At 45.1% G+C, this 17,970-nt stretch overlaps 2 protein-coding genes and 1 pseudogene across 5 annotated transcripts in view; 2 read left to right on the forward strand and 1 right to left on the reverse strand.

Moving 5' to 3' along the window:
* ARHGEF25 (Rho guanine nucleotide exchange factor 25) overlaps positions 1-606 on the forward strand; it is a 67,113-nt gene extending 66,507 nt beyond the window's left edge. For all 4 annotated transcript variants that reach the window (XM_066614581.1, XM_066614583.1, XM_066614582.1 and 1 more), the window contains one exon: positions 134-606. In XM_066614581.1, the coding sequence (XP_066470678.1) occupies positions 134-244 (111 nt within the window). In that variant the 3' untranslated portion in view covers positions 245-606. The remainder of the gene's footprint in view (positions 1-133) is intronic.
* Positions 607-1,507: 901 nt separating this feature from the next.
* On the forward strand, positions 1,508-1,627 carry LOC136642462 (5S ribosomal RNA; annotated as a pseudogene).
* Positions 1,628-7,647: 6,020 nt separating this feature from the next.
* LOC136641760 (transcription factor Sp5-like) lies at positions 7,648-13,342 on the reverse strand. Its single transcript, XM_066617781.1, has 2 exons — positions 13,289-13,342; positions 7,648-8,580 (listed from the first exon to the last, which is right to left on the reverse strand). Exons 1-2 carry the CDS (start codon positions 13,340-13,342, stop codon positions 7,648-7,650), a joined length of 987 nt encoding a protein of 328 aa, XP_066473878.1.
* Positions 13,343-17,970: the final 4,628 nt, after the last annotated feature.

Here is a 17,970-nt window from a genome sequence, read left to right on the forward strand (position 1 = left end):
CCTGCTGATTTTGCATCTGGTAACGCAGATGGATATGCAGTGGTAGTGTGTTATGGGTGATGCTGTTGGGGGGGGGAAAGGGTTTTGAGAAGGAGGTTTTCCAGGGCTGACTCTTTCTCTCTGCCCTTGCCAGGCCCCGAGTGATGACAGTGCCAGACAGCTGCTCCCTGACCCGGATGTCCTGGAAGTGAGCTTTCCTCTAGGCTGTGCCCGACTTGCCAAACTTGATGAGGATGAGCTGTGACTCTTGAACTGTGGGGTGGCCCCTGCAAGGTCCAAGGACTTGGTTTGGAGAGAGCTCTAACCCACTGTATCCTCCTTTCCTCTCTCACTCTCTCTCCTTCTGGCGTCTCTGGAAGAAAGAGAGATGCAGCAGCAGCTGGAGCAGTTCCGGGAAGGAAACCCCTGCTGCCCTCTGGCCCTGCTGAGCTCATCCAGTAGTCCCCTTCCTAGAAAAGGGACAGGATCCCAGCACTGGGGCCCAGAGAATGCAGCTGGAGGCCCTTCCCTCTCCCCAGACACCTGTATATGCATGCTGTGGGGCTTTCGGGGCTTCAGGTCAGGGCTCTCCTAGGGTGGGGTTGGATGGTGTGAAATGAGAATTTTATTTTGTTTGTTGTAATAATAAAGATTTTAGTTTAAACAAACAAGGAGAGAGTTGCTCCAGGGACCTGCGTCGTCCAAAACCTGGAGTAGCATAGGCATCTTTTAAATTTAAAGCCACACATTGTTAGATCTTCATAGTCTCTTTCATGGGTGCTACACTCTCCCTTTTTATCTGCAATCTCCCTTTTTATTTTGATTGATACCCCTCATATGGATTATCTTTGGACAAATGTTCATACATCAGAATACCCTATTGGGATGTCTTTTTGTGCTATGCATGGCTTTCACAATATCTTCCTTTCACAATGATCCCCCCAACCCCACACACATGTACACACTCTGGTGATCAAGGCTTAAAAATAAATAAATACATATATTTATTTTTAAGCAGATGGTACACACATCCACTTACCCATTAGCCTCTGACATTTTGCTTGTTTTCCCAGTAGCAGTTTAGTTTGGAATTGCCATTCTTTGTTCACTTTTCACGCAATCCAGACGCCGTCGTAAAATTACTGCCTTCCACTGTTTTTCATGCTGCCCTTCTGTTTGTCGTTGTCTTCAGACCTGGTTTGTGTCCATTTCTTTTTTGACAAGGTAACTGCAGTGCCACTTCATTCAGTGTGGACAGGCAAAATGCTACTGAGGCTTTTTCAGGACTACTGTGCCTTTAAAGAGAAATATCCTGCTTGTCATTTCTGCCTCTTACTGCTTCCCTTTGAACATGGTAGTGAAATTGCTGATGGCATCTGTTAATTCCCTCCTTGAGTAGCCTCTCCTGATTGCTCTTTTAGTATCAGCTACATTCCAAAGGGAAGGGCTTTAATTATTGATTTCATTTTATTAAACAGTTTTGCATGATAAAGGAAAGGAAAAATATGACCAAAAACAAGTACTTAAAACAGACAGCAACTGTTACCCTGCACATGCCTGATCTTGTCTGATCTCGGAAGCTAAACAGGGTCAGGCCTGGTTAGTACTTGGATGGGAGACCGCCTGGGAATACCGGGTGCTGTAGGCTTGTACCATAGTCTTTCGAGACTGAAGGTTGCCAACCAAAACCTCCCAAAAGTGAGAACAGGAACAACATTGACAGCCCAATCCTATCCCTCCCCTACACCGGAGGTACTCTTGTCCTGTCAGCAGGAGGAGGAGGAGGCCAATGGAATGTCACTTCTGCTGGCAAGCACCAGTGCGGTTGCTGGTGGCCAGGCACATTGATCAGCAGAGAAGACACTGTCCACCAGCGCAAAGTGGAAGTGAGCGGAATGGGGTTGGGAGGGGGAGGAAGGGGTGTTTCTGGGAGGGGAGCAGGTGTTGAGGGAAATGGAAGGAGGGAGGAAGGGGGTAGGATCAATGGCACTCCTGTGTGGATTTTTGCCATTTATGCTTTATTTACCCAAGTTTTGAAAACGTGAATCTGGGTGCCTGTGTGCAGCCTTGGCATTCGTTTTGAATGGTAGTCCTATGCTTGCCCCAAAGCCTGCTCGACAGCAAAAGGAGATAATATGAAGAGTGGTGGTTCAAATCACTTACCGTGGGCAAAATGGCAGGAAGGAAAACATTAGTAAGAGATACAAGGTGTGTCCAAAAGAACCACATGGTCTGTTCATGTGTGTTTATATATGCCTACATCCATATTGGTGCAGGCACAGCTTAAGTCAGTATGTTGGTGTCTGCATAATTGGACACCCCAGCCAGCCTGAGTAATACTGTTCAGCCCTCATTTACCCAAAAGACTTTTTTTTTTCCAGTAGAGTTGGCCAACAGACTTGGAAAGAAAGCGGTAATGTACTTGGGTTGTATACTCTGCATCTACTGCAGCTTCAGCCAAAACTGCCCATCAGTTTCAAGTTACACACTGAAACAGTGAGGCGAGAAACTCATTTTTAAAAATAATAACATAGCAATTTGTAGGATGACAAATAGAACCTCAGTTCGTCGTCACTAAATAGCTATGCATGTGCTGTTGATCAATACATTCAGCACCAAGAATCTGGCTACTAGCTTGATTCCCAAGGACTGTTGGCCATTTGCCTAGTTCTACCCCACCTGCACATCACTGTGACTAAGGGCAAGGACTTCTCTGCTAGCTCTCGGGATATCATCTTTAAAATTAGTACACGATGGATCTCCTTGCCTGTGCAACCCTACCGTACTGTCCTGGATTGGCAAGATTGGGCTTCCCCAAGCAGGGGAAGGAAGAATAGATTCTGTCAATTCCCTTTCTTGCAAAAGAGCTAGCAGGAGAATGCAAATGAACGAAGCAGGGTTCTTTTACACATCAAAGGCCACTCAGCCTGTTTATCAGGAGATTCCTCTCAAAAGATGATTCTTGTGGAGTTTCAGGCCCTCCCGAAGTGTTTGGTGAGAAACAAAGGTCATTTTCAAGGAATCCATGTTTGCATACCATTTCCTGCTTCTGTAGTTTGCGTGGAAAACCTCTGTTAACACAGAATGGCGATTAACATTCACATGTGTGCACAAACCCTGACTGCTTCAAAGTCTGTGAGAAACAAAGATTCTGCATTTGAACATTTTTCATTGCTTCTCCTGGATAGATGAGTCCTTTCTCAGAAGTGACTGACACATTGCACAGAATGATGTGGTAAATGAGGGTGCTATGAATTCTGGATTCAATTCAGACTGTGGATCAGAGGTTTGTTTTGTTCCCTCCCCATGTTCATTTCAGACTGTGGATCAGAGGTATTTTTTTTTTAATTTTTTTTTTAAATTTTAAATACCACTTCATTTTTAAAAAAATTTTTTTTTTTAATTTTGTTCCCTCCCCATGTTCCCTTCTGTAAAATGCTCCCTGCATGCTGTAAACTAGCACAGCAGGGGGAAAGATGTAGTAGTGGTACTGCCCTTGATGTATTCAGAAAGATCCATCCCTGAAAGAACAGCAGTCAGACAGGGTAGACAAATATTGGGCTGAATGGACCAAAGGTTAGACTCAGTAAAAAAAAAAAAAAAGAAAAAAGCTTAATTTGTTAATAAGATGTTTGTGTGCAACTCTTACAGCAGACCTATGGAACTTGTTATCATCCACTAAACTGACCGTGGCCAACCAGTCACGTACGGTGGTCCATAAGGGATTCGGTTTCTCACCTGACTTTGCTGTCTGCTTAGGGCTGCAAAACAGGAAGTGGTGCAGGAGTTGTCTTGTCAAGCATCTGGCGGGCCATGATCTTGGCCGGTTACAAATTGTACGGGTCTGACCTATAGCATTAGGCTGCAACCCTATACACGCTTTCCTGGGAGAAAGCCCTATAAAAATAAATGGGGCGTACTTCTCAGTAGGCATGCATAGGACTGTGCTTGGAGTCCTAATCCTAACATTGGGGACAGCATCATAAAGAAGTGCTACTCTAAGCATGTGCAGAGTGCCTTCTTCCTTAACTGCTGGTGAATGGAAACTTTAGGGTGAGAGGCAGTCTGCTGTTGAATGCCAGTTTTGGGAGAGGCTTTGTGTCCAGCTTGCCAGAAGCATTTGGTTGGCTGCTGTAAGAAACCGGATGCTGGACCTCAGGATCCTTTGGTCTGCTTCAGCAGGACTTTCCTTCATGTTCAGTAGAACCAGCCTCGATGCAGCTGGGAGTAAGGTAGAGGGACTTCGTGCCAATGTGAGACCCAGAATTTTGTGTATAGGTACTTAAGCAATCTGGACACAATTATGTCAACCACTGCTAGTCTTATTATCATGTTTTCCTTTACGTACTCTGAAGTGGCCCCTCTCCAGGAGACTTTTTATTTCCTTGCTGTACCACTTTTCTTCCATCACAGACCCCAGGGCAGCAGACAGGGACTTCCCATGTGTTCATCCGTCCAGGTACTGACCAAACTACATCTGCTTAGGTTCTGCAAGGTGACTGCCTTGCATGTCTTCAGACTGGACCTAGGCTAGGGCTGACTTATCCATAAGGCTTAGGCACCAGCTGGGTGGTGCGCACCCACCTCTCTCCGCACACTCTGCCTTTGATGGCATCTGCTGCTGCTCCATCTCCCATTCCCTGGATTGGAGAAGCCGGATAGAGCAGGAGAACCAAGGTGAAGGAGAGGGGTGGGTTAGAACCTCTCTATGCCCTTTCCCACTACTTTCCTTTCCTCCACATTTCCTGTTCTGCTCCACCTCGGGCAGAGGCTGCACATCTCTGGGTGGGTGGGAGGGGGCAGCATTTGACACATCATCTCAGGTGCTGACAGGTCTTCATCCAGCCCCAACCTATCTGCATGGGCTCTATTCGCTTGGCTTAAAGTTACAAACTAGGAAGGGGATTTCACGTACTGTACAGTAGTCCTGATGATGTGGTCCCTCCCGCTCCTCAAAGGGCCTAGCTTCGTTCGGTGGAGCTTTCTTAATTCTCTGCTCACATGCAAGTTACGGGGGCAACTGTGAAAGCATGTGTGTGTCTCCGTCTTGGTGGCAGTGCTGCCGAGACCCCCCCCTGCACCTTTTCCACTAACAGGCACACCAAGCTGTGTCATAGCCCCCAGGATGATGCCATCACAGGCAGATCTGAAAGGAAAAGTGGTATTGGGCTCCCATGGCAAAAGGAGGAAAGGAGGGGTGTGCGTCTGGTGTCCCCAGGTCTTCAGCCTCAAGGTAGAAACCAGTGTGGCTAAGCTGCAAGGATGGGTACGTGTGCACACGTGCATATTCCTCTATCTGTTGCTGTCTTCTGCACGTTTTCATATGGTGTTTATTTATATACATGTATATGGTAAAGTAGGTCATAGGGCAGAATTCTCCTGTTGCATCTGGTTTGTTTATATTATCCAGGATGGGAGGTTTTTTTTACATTTGCCTGAAGTGGGCGTGGAGGCTGCACTATGGCTCAGAATCCTGTGGTGGCCAAACTTTTCAGGTGGTCAAACCCAAATCATTATATCTGTTACCTCTCAAGTATACATACGCAGCCTGACCCCATGCCCGCTCCCCAGTTTTTTGCCCTACTGAGATGGGGGATTAGATAAAAATGCAACCTAGAGTGACAAGTAGGACTGCAAGCCTTTCTATGCCATTGTCAGGCCTCCGTGCCCTCCTGTTGTGGAATGCCATGAACCCTGCTGGTCTATGCTGGTTTGGGCACACATATTGCTGGCTGGCATCACATCCCCTCCTTCATGCATCTTTCCTCTTTGGTCCACCTCCTGATTTGAGTGTGCACATGTGCTCAGACACTTGACCATCATTGGAGAGGTAAAAGCCCTTGGGTGCTTGTTCAGGACTGAGTCCTTGCATTGTCCCTCTTCTGGCCCATTGATTTGCAACTTCACCATCTATCTCAGGCTGGAGCTGCTCATTTAGCAGAATGTAGTATCAAAATCCTGGGAGGGTCTTATAAGCAGGGAAATTCTTTTGAATGCTCTGCCACATTTTTTTAAGACACCCTTCTTGCAAGCAGAAATCAAGCAGGGCAGGGATCAGGCTGAGCTTTTCTCCCTGAACTTCAAATTATCTACATGCAAGCTGGTTCCTTTTATACATGAGGGCATTCAAAAATGCAGCATTGCCCATCTGCAGTGGTCCAAAACACTCTACCACTTCATTGTGCTGCAGGCAGAGTCAGGTGTGGCGTTCTAATTTTGTGTTTTGTTGCGTGGGAATTTGAATCAATGAAACTGGGCACCTTAATTTCTGTTGCAAGCAGAAGCTAAAAACAGTGTTCTTGTATAATCCTAGAATGGTACTAAAATCCCATTTCAAATGTTCCTTTTCCCCGACACCAATGCCTTCCTTCTGCCCCGATATATATGGGATACAAACACACCAATTCAGTGTATACTAAGGGGAAAAAAAGCCTGGGTATAAGCATCTGTGCAGATAAACATAAAAGATTAGTGCCAGCACAGGAGAGATAAAAAAATAAATTGAAATGAAATGTGACAGCAGGGTTGCCTGAGTGTGTTAATCCTTTGTATCATAATGTGTGTCTGTTTATGGGTGGGTCTACACAGAAGATTTTGCACTCAAATAGCAGATAAATCCCCCCCACAGAGATAGCTACAGTAGATGTCAGCAAGAAGAGTTCAAGCCTTCTCCCTGCTGTGCTAGTTTTCTATGTGCAAGGATTCGCCCGCCCCCATGGAAGAATTCAGCTATGGGACTCCTTCATCTGCACAGTCCAGGAATAGTTTATCCCCTCGCCTGTTGTTTAGGTGTATTAGTTCTCAGGTTCTGCCCTCAAATGCAACACAGAATAATTTGCACTGGGGGGGGGGGGAGTCAACTGCAAATATCATTTTCATTCCAAAATGCCAGCCAGCACCAGTTGTTTTGGAGCCAATGTCCTATCTGTATGGAAAGCCCAGTACAGAAATGGAAAACAATTTCAAATTCCAAGGCACCAACATCCAGTGTTTAGAGACGCATGGGATTTATTCAGTGCTGTAATGGGAGGGAATCAATTTACATCAACGTCACTACAACCCTTGGACGAACTGCACTGCCACCTGTGCAGGTGTGTGTACTTTGTATGGATCAGGTGTGCAGAATGAATATGCTCTCCGTAAGCACCAACAGACAGACATGCCATTACTAAGACTGCATTCGCGTGTGGGTATTGATGCGCATAGACACTGGCAGTGTGGTGTGCCTTGTCAATTGTAAAAAAAATATAAATAAATGATGGCGTGCTTTGACAACTTTAGTGCCTTCTTAGTGTGCCATGAGATGAAAAAGGTTGAAAATTGCTGCGCTAATTCTCAGGCACTTGTCGAACTACAACTCCCAGAATTATTGGGAAGAAGTGACGACTTAAAAGATTTGAAGAGTTGATAAGAATAAGGCCTGTGCATGCCTCCACAAACCCACTTCTGCCCTTGCTTGTTTGCAAATGTGTTTCAGAGTAATTTTTGTTGAACATTTTTTAGATGTAAAAATATACAGGAAAAAAAATGGGAGGGGACAAGGGGAATGGTAGGGAGGAATAGTCCTTTCTTCTGTAGCTTGGTGAAGCCCAAGGAAGGCTAGCTGTGCAGTCCAGCCCTACCGCTGTCCTTTGGGCAATGCCTTCTCTTTCCTGCCTCCCCCCCCCGTCACTCCTGCTTGATACCCACAGCTGCTGCCACCACTGCCATGCTGCGCATTCGCTTCCCCTGGTGAGTCTTCACATGCTTGGCCAGGTGGTCGCTCCGCATAAACCTCTTGGGGCATATCTGGCAGCCGAAGCGCTTCTCGCCCGTGTGCGTCCGGAGATGCCTCTGCAGCTCGTCTGAGCGGGTGAAGCTTTTCCCACAGTAGAGCCAGGAGCAGATGAAGGGGCGCTCACCTGCATGCCAGCGAAGGTGGGCTTTCAGGTGGGACGTTTTGCCATAGACCTTCCCACAGCCCGGCAGGTGGCAGACGTGCTGCTTCTTCCTACCCGGCTCCTCATTGGCCCCGTTTGCCGCCTGGCAGTTGGGGCATTTGCAGCGACGACAGCGGCGAGCTGGGCCCAGCAGCCCCTTGGGAGTGCCCTGCAGGAGGGCAGCGAGGGGTGGCTGGGGACTCAGGACCAGAGGTCGACCCAGAGAGAAGTTGCCTGGTTGCTGTAGACTCCACCAAGGGGCGTCATCGGTGGAGGCTGTGCCAGGACCAGCAGGACCCAATGGCCGAGGGCCTTGCAAAAAACTGGGGAAGTCCTGGGCTTCCTGGAAGGCATAAGAGGGGGCCATTGTGGGTGGCAACATCTTGACGGGCGAGAGCTCAAAGGAATATGTGGGCTCTGCTGGTGGTGTCAGTGGCAGTTCTTGGGCAGAGCCACTGCTACTGCATGGTGCCACCTGCCCCTGGTATGGCATCTTAGGCAGCCCAAATGCCATGGTGTGGGAGCCAGATGGTACCTCATTGCTCCAGAGTTGAAACATCCCCACAGGTTCATAGGCTCCTGGAGTGCTGGCTGAGGAGTGGGGAGCAGCGGGAACTGCTAAAAAGGCCACAGTGGGATGGCGGACAGCAACGTCCTCTGGGGAAGAGTTGGGGGTCCGGTCCTGAGACAGAGAGAAAAAAGCTGAGCTAGTGTGCAGACTTTAACTGACCCTCATACTGTACACAATATCCACCCTGGACCCCAAACTGTGCATACTTCTCCACCTACAGATACCTCTCCTGCTCTGGCACCATACAGTCTCCTTTCATGATCACAGGTGTTAACACTTGGAAAGGGGCCCATAGCTTAACAGGCAGGCTTTTCATGCAGAAAATCCCCGGTCCACTCTTCAGTCAAATGGGTCAAGTAGATGGCAATGAGCAGGTGGCCACTAACTGAAACCACGGAGAGCTGTGTCAGCAATGAAATACAAGGCCCAGTGACCTGACTCAGTCGGAGGTGGCCCCATGTATGCATTTACATCATTGAAATTCCTTCAGCAATTATTGACAGTGCCTCCATGATTAAGCCCTACAATGACTGTGTTCACATGAACCAATCAACTGCTTAAGGAGGGCTTTGTGGAATCAAGCCTTGCCACCACTCATGTTGGCTTCTAGAAGGACAATCAAGAGATTCTTGTCCTTGGCCACCAGCTACAACTAGCAAATATGACTAGGGATTGTTCCTAACCCTTGCTTCTATACCTGCGTAGAAGCAAGAATTGAGATGCCATTTAAGGACAGTGGTGTGCAGGTGCTTATAGAGCACACACAGAGGTGGTATCAGACTAGTAGCAGAAGTACAGCCCGTTCATACAGGTTGGCAAGCAACAGTAGGAATCCTCTGCTTGTGAAGTTTCTGGAGGCATCTGGTAAGCCATAGCAGAAAGCAGGATTCTGGACTGCAGAGATCCTCAGTCTGACCCTCCAGGGCACTTAAATGTGTGTGGGATGCTTCTAGTAAAAGAGCATGTTACTAGGATGTAAGTCCCATTGAACTCAGTGGGACTTCTGAGGAAACAGGCTTGGCATCATGCTGCATGGGGCTATTTTGATTAATCAGATCATGAAGTAGATCAGCTATTCCCAAACTGTATGCTGGACATGCATATATGCCATGAGAGGGGCTGAAGGGAGTGCTGAAAAATCAAGCCAGCAAATTAGTACATCCACGTGTCCCTTACAGAAGGGACGCCCAGTGCAACAATGGCCAATATGACATCATCCCAAGGGGAAGGATACCCCAGGATTTCCGAAAACAGTGTCTGCTGGGAGAGGGGCAGGTGTTAGGGAATCTAGAAATATCACGATCACTTAGAAACCGCAGTCCAGTTCCTGAGCTCTCACTGTCCAGGCAAAGGGTGGGATGCCCGGAAGGAATATAAACTGGGTTATCCCACACTTGCAAGGAGGGTTCCTGCCCATCAAGGCAAAATATATGCATTTTGGAGGGTATAAAAGTTAAAGTGTGCCTCCCATTTTAAACCAAAGAAAAATCTATGCCCAAGATATTAAACCATTTTGTGCAGAAGGAGCTGTTCGTGTAGTCCAAAAGCAATTGTCCTCTAACCAATTATTCAGAGATTTTCCTATTATTCTTCCAAAGAATGGGATAGATGATATAAGTAATTGCAGAAACAGAGATGCCATTCTTCTATTGTTATACTTCTATTAAGTATAACAAAGAGGATTGTCCCCAGAAGGAAGTAGATTTGATATTGAACCTTATAGTAGCAGCTAAATTAGTAGTAACCAAGTACTGGAAAACCAATACACTACCATTGCTTAAGAGAAGTCTGGCATATTTTAAAAATTAACTTAGTACAAAAAGGACGGACACACAGTATAGAGCTGGTCATCATTTATTTTGTTTTGGAACCCTAAGTATAATCCAAATCATCATGCTGTTACTTTATTTTTCATTAATAATGTGATTTTGTGTGATACAAGTTTAGATGCCTGTTAAAAAGAATCTATTGTTTTCTGGAACCAACAAGAACTCTCTCATTTTTATAAATTTTTATAAATTTTATACAAAGAATAAACGCAGTTTGCTTCATAAAGATCAGGTAGACGGAGCATTCTGGAAAGAACAAAAATAACTTGCTGGCCATGCATCACACCTTTTAGTCCAAGCAGGAATATATAATATAGATCAATTCAGCAAGTACTGCAGAATGCCATGTTACAGTCCACAGTTACCCTGTTAACTGGGCAAAAAGGCACTTTTTCAAGTGGACTGGTGCTCCTCTCATTTTTAGCAGAGGGAAACTGTTCCTTTTCACCCCAGCACAGTGTTATTTCTAGTGATTGTTTGCTGGTGTTCTTTCTGCAACTTTTAGATTGTGAGACCTTGAGGGATAGAAGCCCATTTTTCTGAGCCCGTTTCATTTTGTCTGTAAACCACTTTGTGAACTTTTTTTTTGTTAAAAAGTGGTATATAATTATTATGATGATGATTGATATTTTTAAAGGCTAGATTTGCTATCTTGGGTTCACTTCTGCTATTCAAATCATATGTAAAGTGTTCTAACAGAATGGTATTTTTGTGCTCCATAGAAGAAAACAGGGAGCTCATCCTCACCCATCTCATTTGCAAAACTAGATGACTTCCTTTTGAAAATTCACAGTAATACCAGGTAAAAAGCACTTGTGCATAAAGAGGATCTTGAGGGAGAAAGACAAGAGGAGGAGAGAAAAATAAACTGTGACTGGAATTTAAAGCTGAATTCATTTCAATTAGATATCGTGAGGGTTTGTTGTCTTTAGTATAGAAAATGTGGAACTTTGGAAACAGTTACCAAAAATGCTGATTCTCAATCTTTTACTGCCCTTCTAGCCAACAATGGGTTAAAGCTACAGCCCTGTGCACACTGACTACTAGAGAATAAGCTCCATGGAATTAAGTGGGACTTACTACAGCTTGAGCAAGCATAGGGCTGAGCTACACGATACTTTTCCAGCACACACCTCCAAATGCAATTATCCCAGAATTCCTAGGGCATGGTGCAAGGGCTTATCATACAGTCACCCCTGAAAAGCAGATCTGGTCTATTCCTGGATGGGTGGCTGTCTGGGAACCCCATGATGGAAGACAGATGGGGTGTAAATATGATAAATAAAACCTCTATGGTTATATCGGATGTGTAAATACTGTATCTATTCCATTATGAGAAAAAGTCATGTTGTCTGTGTCACGCACCTGTCTCCATCAAGAGCTTGTGCAGCAGCTTAGGGACTGAGCTGTGAAACAGGAAGCCTTCTGCTAACTCAACAGTTTGCTTCTTACAAGTCCTTAAACTTCTGCCCTTATTTGCAACATGAGGATAATAAGTTTGACCTGCCTTACATGTCTGTGCAGGACTTTCATGACCAAAGATGCCATAAATGCTTCAGTAACACAGATTTGAAGGGTCTTGATCTATGTGTTGTGGATTTGACCTCTCGCTCACTTATTCTATTATGAATTACAGCATTAAAACAGAATGTTAATACATAGCCAGTATATGCAATTGGTGTCATACAGCAAAAAATATGATTAAAATATCAATATATTATCATATACTTTCTAGCTGTGCATCTATCTGAAAAATGCTATTACTGGGCTCCAAATTGAACAATTCAATACGTTATTTTCCCATCTGTAAGCTGAATATGTCAATGTTTGCATTTTTAATGTTCAGGATTTAGGTAACCATTTCTGGGATGGTTTACACTTTTTCATTTTTGCACTACCAATATCCTAGATAAAACCACTCAGTTAAATATCTGCTCAGTTTGGGATCTGTTGCTTTGTCCCTCCAAATCTCCTAACAGAATCACTATAGGGTTCAGAGTAACTTCTGTTTGTTTTTTTTGGAAATCTCTCTCTTTTTAAAAAATTTCAGGAGCAATATATTTTAATGTAAGAGTATCTGCACATATGAAATACAGTACAGTACATAGAATTCTCTCTCAGAACAATTTCTCAGTTATTTCCTGAAAGCAGTGGACAGCCTAAACAGGACTACACTATGAAGAGGCTAAAATGAACTGATCTGGGAAACTGGAGATGATGTGGCTAAATGCATGAAGGATACTGCCCTAGGACATTGGGGCTGTCTAGATGATCTTCACATGCCTGGCAGTTCCAAAATCACAAAATTTTGTGATTCAATGAATGCTAAGAAAATAGATTTGGCTTTGATATTCTGTCTAATGAAAAGTTAGCTGTCATTCAAAAGCTTGCACACTGTTAATGCCCAAATAAATCTACCACCTGTCTCAGTTTATACTTCACTAGAATGTCGTACCTGACAGAGCTGTGAGCACCAAAGTTAATCTGTTAGTTATTACTAGAAGTGTCTGTTTACAATAAGATAGTATGACAGCCTAAATCTTGCTGAACACAATGGGCTTAATTCTGAGTAAAATGAAAACCATTTTCAAACATCTCTAGTTGTTGTTATCATATGTGAAGTAATTTGTAAGGTTGTATTGGTAGTAATCCCAATTTTGTTTTTGTCTTAACCATCTTGAGCACAGCACACAGTCTCTTCAGCACCCAGCCGGGACACCAATGTTTTAATAAGAATAATATATTGACACTCAGCTGTGTTTCTTTCAGTGCCTGAAGCATCCCAAATCCAAGATGACTGCTTCCCTAAAAGATGCCTGTGCTTTTATTAACTGTATGGCAGGAAGAAAAATCAACAGGTGAAGCTCTCCACCAATGCACCCCTGAGCTAGAAAAAAAGATCACCTGAATTTCAACCTGGCTCACAGCCTAGGAGCCCTGCCAGCCAATCTGAAAGGTGACTGCTTCTGTTCCAAGGAGAATCTCCTTACCTGCAGGATGGAGTGCAAGATGCTGTCCGAGTTCTGCACAGCCCGAGATGCCATTGGGGTCAGCAAAAACTATCCATGGAGTGGGAGAGCATCACTGAGTGGGCGCTGATCTCCAATAGAGGAGGAAGGTGACAGCTCTTCTGTGTGTCTGGCATTCCTCTTTCCTCCTCAATCTGCATCTTCCTTCCTCCTGTGATCATATCCTCACCCCACTCCCCTCCCTTCCCCCTTTTGGTTTTGTTTTTGGCTTTCCTTCAGCCTATCAGAAGTGGCGATTGGAGGAGCCTTTGAAGTCGAGTGAGCGAACCAATCATTAAAATAGATTGAATGATTTCAAAGAGGGGGCCTGGCTCGATCTCCTTTAAGTGCCGGGCTCCCCTGCTGGGGGGCTTGTTATGGATGCAAAGGGGATTGATGGGGCTGGTGCAATCAAGATAGCGAAGGCTTCTGGTTTCATCTCGTTAAGGGTACAGTGCAAGGTGCAGGAGGCAGGGGCAGGAGTCCTAGAGGCGGCAGTCACTTTGGAAGGGTGCTTTGCCACATTAAACCGTTTCTGCCCAACGTTGCGTTTACGCAACAGGGATCAAATGTGTACACCTGTGGGCCAGGCAAAAATGGGTCAACCCATTGCAGAAACAAGGGGAGAATCTGGGTTGCATGGTTAGTGTTACTCCAGTGCTCAAATTAGGAGTGGCGTCCCCTTATCTTTCCTAGGGGTCCTGCAAAAGATCCTTTGCTACTTTTTTTTAGAAACCTGGGTCATTTGACCCAAATTATTAGGGGATCTGGGCTGGGTAGGGGCTGTCTGTGCTTTCCATTAAGGAACGTCCCTACCTTTCCTGCCAAAATTTGAGCACTGCTGTTTTCATGACTTCCAGGAGTTTGAGGGCCCCATTTGTACAGTGCCCTACATGCCTATCTAGGGTTGGCAGATACATATGGGGAGAGACTGCCGATATCTTTAACCATTGTATAGAAAGGGGATGTTGGCAGGAGCAACTTTTTAAACCCTTCCATGTTGACTATACAATGGTTAAAGGTAGAGGCACTCGGTCCCACTTTGTATCTGGCAACCCTATGCATGCATCCAAACTTACTTAAGCTCCTGTATGTACAACAGCACATACCTTCTGCTTATCCATGGGATAAACACAGTGCACACTCAGGTCTATGCATATATAGGCCCTGTGCCAGTGGGGTCCTTGAATGCGCGGCTTTGAAATGCTACATTGTGGGCAGGTGGGATATATGTCTGTCAAATAAGAATAAGAATAAATGAGAATGAGACCAGCATGTGTGGTCCCAGTTCCCTCTGTTTGTTCCTTTCTATATGGATGAATGCAGGTGCTGGGCCACAATGGCAGATGCACAATGACATAATGAAAGTTGTCCAAAAGTCCTATTCCCCCCCTCCTGTCTTTTATTTTATTTTATTTATTTATTTATTTATTTCCCAGCCCTTGACACCATATTAAATATACAGTGTGGCCCATGTGCTGAAATGTTTGGAGACCCCTGTACTTTAGCCCCTGAGCTTCAATGCATACATTACAGTTGTGGTAGCTGGCTCTGCTCCTGTGCGGCATGGCACACCAATATCACTTAGGGAAAGTTTTTTTTTTTTGTTTACATAAAAATGATACAACCCCACTCCCACCACACCCTTGCAACATTTTTGCACAGCATTCACATGCCAGGGAATAGCCTTGATAGCAAAGAGCAGTGTGCAGGTACTAGCCAGACTGGATGTCCAATGTGACCCATACAGGCCAAAGTCCTCACAGGGACTTGGAGTCAGGAGCCCCTCAACTCAATTTCCCCACAAGGCATTCCTTCCCTCAAGTCCTCCACCCCCAAGAAGGAACTGCCCCATTCTTGAAATGTAGTTTGTAAACTTCTTGGGGCAGTGACTTGTTTGCAGGGTTGTTGCCTTCAAGCCCTTGTGGGCTTCCTGAAGGCATCCGGTTGGTCACTGTGGTAAACAGGATGGTTCCCTAGATGGATCTTTGGTTTGATTCAGCAGGGCCCTTAGATCACTCTGTAAATCACATTGTTCATGGTTGGCCCTGTAGAAAAGATGATGATGATACCTGACAGATCAGTTATTTCGTCAATTCTCAGGTTTGTCTGGGGGGAAGCCAATACAGTTAGACTAGTATAAAACCACTCTAAGTTGGTAGTTTAGCTAGGCACTGAAAAGAGGTGTGTACAGACAGGATGAATGTTGAATCTATTCAAGATGGTTTTCTGCCAGCTAGAGCTAGCAAAAGACGACTGGATGCGGAAAGCAGTGTGCTCCATGGGCTAGTATCATCTCTTTCCTTCTTCCTTTCAGAGATCAGACAGTTAATGTTTGCTTGTTTCTTACTTCTGCTTCTTGGTGAGATCTCTCTCACCTCCAGGAACTTTCCCTGTGCCATTTCAGCACTGAGGGAACAAAACTTCTACCCCTTCATCTCTATAGATGTTTGCCAATTTGTTGCTGTCCCTCCCTCAGCTGGGAATGACAAACAGATCTCTCATGAACCTGAAGGTGTGTTCCAGTTTTGCCCTTGTCCCATTCAACTTGTTGAGTTTTAACAGAAATATTGGACCTGGTCCATGGGCTGCCAAGCTTATCTGCACCAGGTATTTGCCTGTCAGGATACTCTGACACAGGATTCTGCCAGACTGTGATTACTGGGTTGTGACTGAGGTGGATGGATAGCCAGGTGGTCCACTATGGTGGGAGAGCAGATAGGTCAGGCAAAGCCTTCTGGGTGAGATAACTGGCAGAAAGCTCTGCCTACCTTGCCAGGGAGAGAGACAGAGAGAGATCACCATCCCTTCACTTTTGGGTTCCATTCCTCTTACCTACCCCTGCCTGCCAACGATATCCATGGATGTTTTCCCTAAGTTTTAGTAGATTCAACTGATGGGGTGCAATTTTAATCAGTGGGGTTGCAAGTTATGTATGAGTTTCTTCATTTGGGGTTTTTCATGTAATAAGGGAATAAAAAAAGAGAATAAACAGTAAAAATTTAAACTTGGTTTTTCCTCCTAACCACTACTGGTAGCATTTGTTTGATAAATTGTAAGTTGTCTTGATTCCTCTGAAGGGCGCCTATATGCTAATATGTAAATATGGTTATATCTAATGGATTAATTGCCTCAAAGGCAGTTTGTTAATCAGCTTGAACTTCTTTAATAGGTTGGTCAGCCTCACCTTGCTGCATGGGCGAAGGTGAATGTCCTCATCTTCCCTTGAATGAAATGCAAATAGGAATTATTATTATGACGGAACGTGTTATAGTTCACACGTGCACATTTCTACACAGAAGTGACTTGCAGGCAGGCAGCATGTGCATGTGAAGTAGCCTGAATGATGGGTGAGAGGGAGCCAGGACTGTGCGTTGCCTATCACTAAGAACATGGCCGTATTTACATACACACACACTCTTTATCAATGAGCTTACACTTCTGAAATAGTAGCAAAGTGTCAACTCTAATTAAGCCTGAGGTTGTGTCCACACTAGCATATCACCTTTGGTTTCTGGTACCTTCCTAGCACTTCACCAGTGGTAGTTCATTGTTACATCAAATCCAGTTACCTCTTCAGTGGTTCTCAAACTTTTTAGCATTGGGACCCACCCCCCAAAAATTTTCATTTTACCAGCCGCTCAAGCCTCTGTAGCTATAATGGGCAGTGGTGCTCCTCCCCCCCCCCAGTAGCAGGTTGTGTATCCCTTGATGCACATAGCCTAATCTACCCTGTTAGTTTCACAAACCACCCGAAATTGGGTCGTGACCCACTGTCGGGCCATGGACTTAGTTTAAGAACCACCACAAGCTTATCCAGCAATAGTTTCAAGAGTCCGATGGCACTACCATGATTAAAGGCGAGGTTGAGGGATTCCAAAATAACTATTTCTGGTTTCAAGGTCGGAAACAACTGGGAACAGCACACTTGTTAAATACTCCATGCCCTCAAAGTTTTTGTAAGGATTATTTTTTTAAAGTTCTATGGAATTGCACCTGTGGAAGCTCTGGAAGAGAATTGTGTATGAAGTGTCGTATCATTTAGGGTGCAATCCTAACCCACTTCCCAGCACTGACGTAAGGGTAATGCAGCTCCGAGATAAGAGAACAAACATTCCCTTGCTTTGAGGAGGCCTCTGTGAGTGACACTCAACTGCAGGATGCAGCACATGTCCCATTGGCACCGCTATGCCAGTGCTGGAAAGCACTGCACCTAAATATATCATGTTGAATACTTCTGTATGAGAGTATCAGTGTGTGTCAGATTTCTGTGTGTGTGCTTCATACCTACAGGTTTTTTTGGGGGGGGGGGGAATTCAGATACATTAGTGATTCTCAATATACCAATGGCATAGGTACCTTTGTCTACCTACCTGTGTGTATATGGATGCGTGTGTGTGAGTGCCACTATGTTGCAGTCCTCTGTATTGCAGCACTCACTATCAAAATATCTCTGTGTGTAGTGGCCACATGAGAGCACTCTTTAATCTACCCCATTGTAACACATTTGTTAATTGTTCCACATCATTTTCAGGCTTTCTGCATGGTCCCAGCTGGGCCCTTTGAAGTGCAAACAAGGTGCATCACTTTGAACTGGCAAAACAAAGCTTGCAGGCTTGGTTCTCTTTTGCCCCACACTCATTCCCACCAAGTCCCAGGTCCTT

The sequence above is a fragment of the Tiliqua scincoides genome, chromosome 2 (assembly GCF_035046505.1).
Source record: "Tiliqua scincoides isolate rTilSci1 chromosome 2, rTilSci1.hap2, whole genome shotgun sequence".
Classification (NCBI taxonomy): Eukaryota; Metazoa; Chordata; class Lepidosauria; order Squamata; family Scincidae; genus Tiliqua; species Tiliqua scincoides.

What these genes read in the sequence shown, in the direction of transcription:
- LOC136641760 (XM_066617781.1), bottom strand. Translation starts at nt 13,342, where the DNA reads ATGGCATCTCGGGCTGTGCAGAACTCGGACAGCATCTTGCACTCCATC. An exon ending in TCTTGCACTCCATCCTGCAG is followed by an intron (nt 8,581 to 13,288) that starts GTAAGGAGATTC and finishes TCTCTGTCTCAG; the next exon opens with GACCGGACCCCCAACTCTTC.